Here is a 5,918-nt window from a genome sequence, read left to right as displayed (position 1 = left end):
GCTCAGAATAACAAGAAGAATAATAAGAAGAATATGGTAAGTAATAATGGCAGCGGTGAATACAGAGATTGAACCACAGAAAGGGCAAACATTAACTTCAGTGACTGTCATAATTGAAAATAAATGTAGATGTCAGGAACCAATTTGTAAATTCACTGGGCCACATTACAAAAATGTTCTTCCACTAAAAGGAAATAAATAAAAAAAAGGAGTGAAAAAAGGAAATAAAAAAAAAACAAAGAAACCCATCAGTAAAAGAGTGAAAAAAGGAGTAAAAATAATATAAACCACCCAGATTCAATTCTAATTTTCCTTTTCCCTTTCCTTTTAGACCCAATTGCCATCACCAATCGCGCAATTGCAAAATGCAGATAGATAGCTACACATTAGCATGCACAGTATCCTGGTGTAGGTGTATTAACATGTGGCGCGGCCACACTTGGAGGATTTGCAGGGGCAGTTTCCTCCGGCGGAGGTGGTGGTGGCGAATATGGTTTGTTATCGAATGGAGGAGAAGGGGTTGGATTTGAAACCGGATTGGTTGGTGGCGTATAGAGGTATTGAATGGGGGAAGGTGGGGTTGGTGAATTGAAATTGGGGTTTGGGAATGTGGTTCGCGAAGGAATGAATGCAAGACCAATCGGAACATTGTGGTGACGACGGCGTCGGAGTCCCATTCCGAAAACAACGAGCATGCGACTATGAAGATGAACGAGGATTGCAGAGTAAAGAAAAGTAATTTTTTTCAATTTTTTATATTTTAAAAAATATACTATGTTTTAATGGTATTAATTAGTTTTACATTACCGGCTACTAACCATTGTTATTTTTTTTATCTCTTTGTTTATGCACACAAAATGGAATTTACGTATTAGATTAATATGTAACGAAAGACTATATAGATTGATATTTGTTTGTAATATCAGAAATTAGTAATTGATGGGTCTTCGTGTGAGGCCCAATTACAATTAGTAGTAGAAGATGATCTATTATAAAGCCCAATTAAGAAGAAGATGAACGACGATGAAAAAATTGACACTGACGGTCCAGAAACGATCTCTATCCCTCATCATCGGTCCAAGAACAAAGAAGCAACATCCACCACGTCCCTCATCATATAAGCTTCATCCCTTAATTAGCGCCTTTAAATAGACATATAAGAAGATTCAAATCAAGAACACCATTAAAGTTAGTTCGTCCTTCTTCTCTGCTTTTCCCTTAGATAGGTAGATTCTCTTATTGCATGGTTCATGCAGTCAGTGTGAAGAAGTGCTAATCTCGATTAAGCGGCGAGCGGTAAAATGGAAGACTTAGTGTGTGCAGCACAGCGCAACATGGGGACAAAAATGACGTTTCAGTTTCAAGAAAGGTATAATTTCCAGCAAGAAAGAATGTCTGGTGAAGCTATACGTGTGGAGAGAGCAAGGAAGCAAAGTGTCAGCCATGGGTTCAAATTGGATGGTGGTCACGTCAAGAAACAATCACGTCTTGGACTGCCATTGAAAGCTTTACCTGCTAAATTCAAGGTAACCGTTTCTTTCATTTCTCATCACTACCAAGTAACGTTGTAAGTTCCATTGCGAGTTTAAACCTTTTAACGGTTCATCAACCCTGCACGTGTTCTTTCTTTCTTTCCTTTTTTTTTGATTGATTTTCATTTTTGCGTCTATGCAGTGTTCAATTTTACGATAATTTCATTTATCCTTTTGCATTTTCTTATGACCAAACAAATTTTCATATCACACGGATTAATTGGATTGACAATAATGACCCTCTTGCTTTCTATTTTGTATCGTTATAGTAAGTGATAACCATTTCAGTGGTCCCGCTCTTAGATGCTTGCCACGAGACCCTTGCTATCAGCCTGAAAGCACAAGCCTCTCAAACAACGGCGAGAATATGTCGAGAATGTTATAATAATAATAATAATAATAAAATTAGAAGGAAGTTGACTCATTCACTTAGAGCAATCAATAATTTACTGTTGTATTATATGTTTTACTGAACACAACCAAAAGTTTAAAATGATATTAAATAATCCCAGACTTTGTTATTTTTTTGTCCAGATATTCCCAGCCAAAAAATAGGATACTTTCTTGTGCATCATGATGAAAATTGTGTCTTATATTAATCAATATTGGTATGGTGACCCGTATTTGTGAGTTTATAATCTACATATTTTATGATGTAGATAAATACTTTTAATATATTTTTCAATTTAAATTTTGAAAATATATGTTAGTGAATATTATATTAAAATTTGACAAAATTAGTCTATATTCGTAGAAAATATTGTTAAATTTAAATTTAGAATACAGTAAAATTTTAAAACTTTTTTTAAAAAAATGTTTGATTGAATTTATAGTGCGGCCACATATAGCTAACATATCAATTGATGAAAAACGTGTAAGATCTCCGATTCATCCAAATCTTATAGTAACCTGTAAACTCTGCTCATAAAAATGCAGGATCAAATTCATTCAATTTCCAAAGATCAAATGCATGCAAATTATGTACCAGTATATGTGATGCTCCCAGTAAGTTGTTATATTTCTTTTTTCATACCTGTGCCACTTAGCAGAATGTTGTTGTATTTTAAAAATGTGATGGTTGTTGCTTTCAGTTAGAAGTTGTTACAAATGAAAATGTTTTAGAAGACAGAGTAAAACTTGAGAAACAACTGAAGAAGCTACACGCAGCAGGTGTCGATGGAGTTATGGTTGACGTCTGGTGGGGCATAGTAGAATCCAAGGGGCCTGGACAATATGATTGGTCCGCTTATAGGACCTTGTTTCAATTGGTTCAAAAGTGCAAATTGAAGTTACAAGTTATAATGTCGTTCCACCAATGTGGGGGGAATGTGGGGGATTCGGTTTTCATCTCACTACCCAAATGGGTCCTTGAAGTTGGAGAAAAAAACCCTGATATCTTTTACACCAACTATAAAGGTATCAGGAATAAGGAATGTTTATCCCTCGGGGTGGACAAAGAATCTGTGTTTCATGGACGAAGTCCGATTGAGGTCAACTTTCTCCTATACTTTTATTTCATATATTCTTGCTGTCTGTCAACTCTTCACGTTCCTTAAACATCTATATTTACCAAGTCTTGCCACTATTCCAGTATAACTAATCGCGTGCACGACCATTTAGCCATTTTTTGTCTACCCAAGTCCAATTTTGGGTACCTTATTATGAATTGAAAAAAACCTAGCGCAAAGGAAAGCCAAAAGGAATTGTGGTTCTTTTTGGTTTCCAATTCATGATATTTTTTCTTCTTTATGTTAAAATAATTGTTTATCATTTTCATACAGCTGTATAGAGACTACATGAAGAGCTTCAGAGAGAATATGGACGAGTTTCTTAAATCTCAGCTCATGATAGACATTGAGGTAGGACTTGGCCCTGCAGGAGAACTCAGATACCCCTCTTACTCACGCAAACTGGGGTGGGTATTTCCTGGTATTGGAGAATTTCAGGTGAGCTTGGAGTTTTCTGATGAAGCTATTTGTGTGTAGTTCTAAAATACATTAGGTACATAATAACATCAATAACTTGATAGTGTATATTCACGACTAACATCAGTAAGAACAAGTCATCAGGTTTGAACTTTTTTGAATAAAATCTTGCAGTGCTATGACAGATATCTTAAAGCTGATTTCAAAGAGGCTGCAGCAGAGGCAGGTCATCCTGAGTGGGAGCTGCCAGATAATGCTGGAAAATCGAACGATATACCGGAATCTACAGAATTTTTCAAATCAAATGGAACTTATCAAACAGAGAAAGGCCGTTTTTTTCTGACATGGTATTCCAACAAGTTGTTGACCCATGGTGATGATATCTTGGATGAAGCCAACAAAGTATTCCTTGGTTGCAGAGTGAAATTAGCAGCAAAAGTAAATTCTTTGAATGAATATAGTAAATGAGCATGTTTGTTTTTTGCATGAATTACCTGACATTTTCATATGAAACAGGTTTCCGGAATCCACTGGTGGTATAAAACAGAAAGCCATGCTGCAGAGCTTACTGCGGGATATTACAATTTATATCATAGGGATGGATACAGACCCATAGCAAGGATGCTTTCCCGACATAATGCTATTTTAAATTTTACTTGTCTTGAGATGAGAAATAATGAGCAACCAATTGAAGCCCAAAGTGGAGCTGAGGAACTTGTCAAGCGGGTAATTTGTTTCAACTTCAATCCCAATCGTATTAATTAATCAAAGTTGCTTACTATCCTTGATGAATATTTGCCTTTCGTTCTCTTTCTCCGCGATAATCGACCAAACCACTTTAAAGCTTTCTCAAACTTCACATTCAGGTATTAAGAAACTGCAAAATTTCCATCTTTACTTTTTCTTTCTTGACAAACTTTTGTTTACTAAAATGGCGTAAGTCCTGACGTAACCCTTCTGACATAATCCCTTTCAAGCTACTGCATGGCATGGAATCTTTAATAGCCTCAGCAGGAGAAGCCCAGCATTTCAGGCCAACTAATATTTAGTAAATATTCGTGGCTCTATTCAATATCAAGATTTGTACACGCAAATTAAAAAATATGTAATAATATTAATATATTTAATTTAAATGCTAGCTAAAGATTACTCCATGACCCGCATAGAAATAGTTTCATAAAACTAGTTATCCACAATATAATATCTCTTCTGATTGTTCCAGATAGAATTGCTAGGATAAAACATAGGGCATGAATTCCTATTATGAAATAGCATAGAGAAATTACTAATGCATATGTTTTCTTTTAATTAACCATTTTATAATCTTTTCGTGCATAGTTTTATTCAGTGCGTTCATTCTCCTGCAGGTTCTTAGTGCCGGCTGGGCGGAGAAGATTGAAGTTGCAGGAGAAAATGCACTCGCAAGATATGACCGTGAAGCTTATGACCAAATCCTTTCAAATACTAGACCGAACGGTATTTCCAAATTTGGCCATCTAGCACGAAAAATGTATGGCGTGACGTACCTCCGTTTATCAGACAAGTTAATGAAGCAAAGAAACTTTGACATATTCAAAGCCTTCGTGAAAAAGATGCATGCAAACCTGGTAAGCAGCACCATTGCATTCGATGAACGATGGCAACAGTACTTATATAATCATAAGACTCTTTTATTGTAAAAAAATTACAGGATTACTGTTCGGACCCGGAGAGGTACTATCATTTCACAGAACCTATGGAGCGATCAAAGCCAAGGATTCCATTAGAGATTCTTCTGGAAGCAACCGAACCATTGGAGCCTTATCCATGGTTAAAGGAAACGGATGTAACCCGTGGTGTGCTTGTTGGTTTTCTTAATTACATACTTGCTACTGTTTTACGCATACTCAGAATAAAAGTAAACAAGAAAGGGAATGTAAAAGAATGATGGAATTGAAGAATAACAGAAAAAAAAAAATGGAAAGGATGAAAGGAACAGCTAGATATGAAAAATTGATTGTTTTCTTCTAACCTTGTTCATTTTGTCTTTGGAAACGGTGACATTGTGGAAGAAGTAAAGCTTTCATGATAATAAATAGGTTAAACCACTTCCGGTCCCTTTTTGTTGGATTTTGTCAAGTAAGTATTTTTTTTTTTTTTTTGAGTTCTTAAAAAGCGAAAAATTGAAACAATTAGTTACTTGCTGCTAAATTGGATTAATAGAGTTAACTTTCTCATGAGCTATAATATAACATGAAATATTTTAAATATGTGGCATATTAGATTATGTGGCATATGCAAAGTAGATTATATGGAATATATGATTAAAAAATATATCCTATTGTCGCAAGACTATCGTTTCTCGCACAATAAAGTAGCGCCTCCAACAATTGCAACCGTCGTTGACGAGAAAATTAGAGGAGGATCTTCCTGGGAAAGTTGAGATTTTCCGAGAGGAGAAAACCCGCGATTGAGCCCAGCC

At 35.6% G+C, this 5,918-nt stretch overlaps 1 protein-coding gene across 1 annotated transcript; it reads left to right on the top strand.

Annotated features, from left to right (window-relative positions):
• The first annotated feature begins 934 nt into the window (after positions 1-934).
• On the top strand, positions 935-5,554 carry LOC124848934 (beta-amylase-like). Its single transcript, XM_047326759.2, has 8 exons — positions 935-1,526; positions 2,469-2,537; positions 2,624-3,022; positions 3,314-3,478; positions 3,632-3,895; positions 3,974-4,183; positions 4,825-5,064; positions 5,148-5,554. The coding sequence occupies exons 1-8, from the start codon at positions 1,302-1,304 to the stop codon at positions 5,382-5,384; spliced, it is 1,809 nt and encodes a 602-aa protein (XP_047182715.2). The 5' UTR covers positions 935-1,301; the 3' UTR covers positions 5,385-5,554.
• The last annotated feature ends 364 nt before the right edge of the window (positions 5,555-5,918 follow it).

This window comes from Vigna umbellata, chromosome 6 (genome assembly GCF_029865625.1).
Source record: "Vigna umbellata cultivar VRB3 chromosome 6, Vumbellata_1.0, whole genome shotgun sequence".
Taxonomy (NCBI): Eukaryota; Viridiplantae; Streptophyta; class Magnoliopsida; order Fabales; family Fabaceae; genus Vigna; species Vigna umbellata.
The sequence above is the reverse complement of the archived record's forward strand: the minus strand, read 5'-3'. Positions and strand labels throughout refer to the sequence as shown.

Coding starts and splice junctions, on each gene's coding strand:
- LOC124848934 (XM_047326759.2), top strand. CDS start 1,302: ATGGAAGACTTAGTGTGTGCAGCACAGCGCAACATGGGGACAAAAATG. Junction 1,527..2,468: donor CTTTACCTGCTAAATTCAAG/GTAACCGTTTCT, acceptor ATAAAAATGCAG/GATCAAATTCATTCAATTTC. Junction 3,896..3,973: donor GAGTGAAATTAGCAGCAAAA/GTAAATTCTTTG, acceptor CATATGAAACAG/GTTTCCGGAATCCACTGGTG.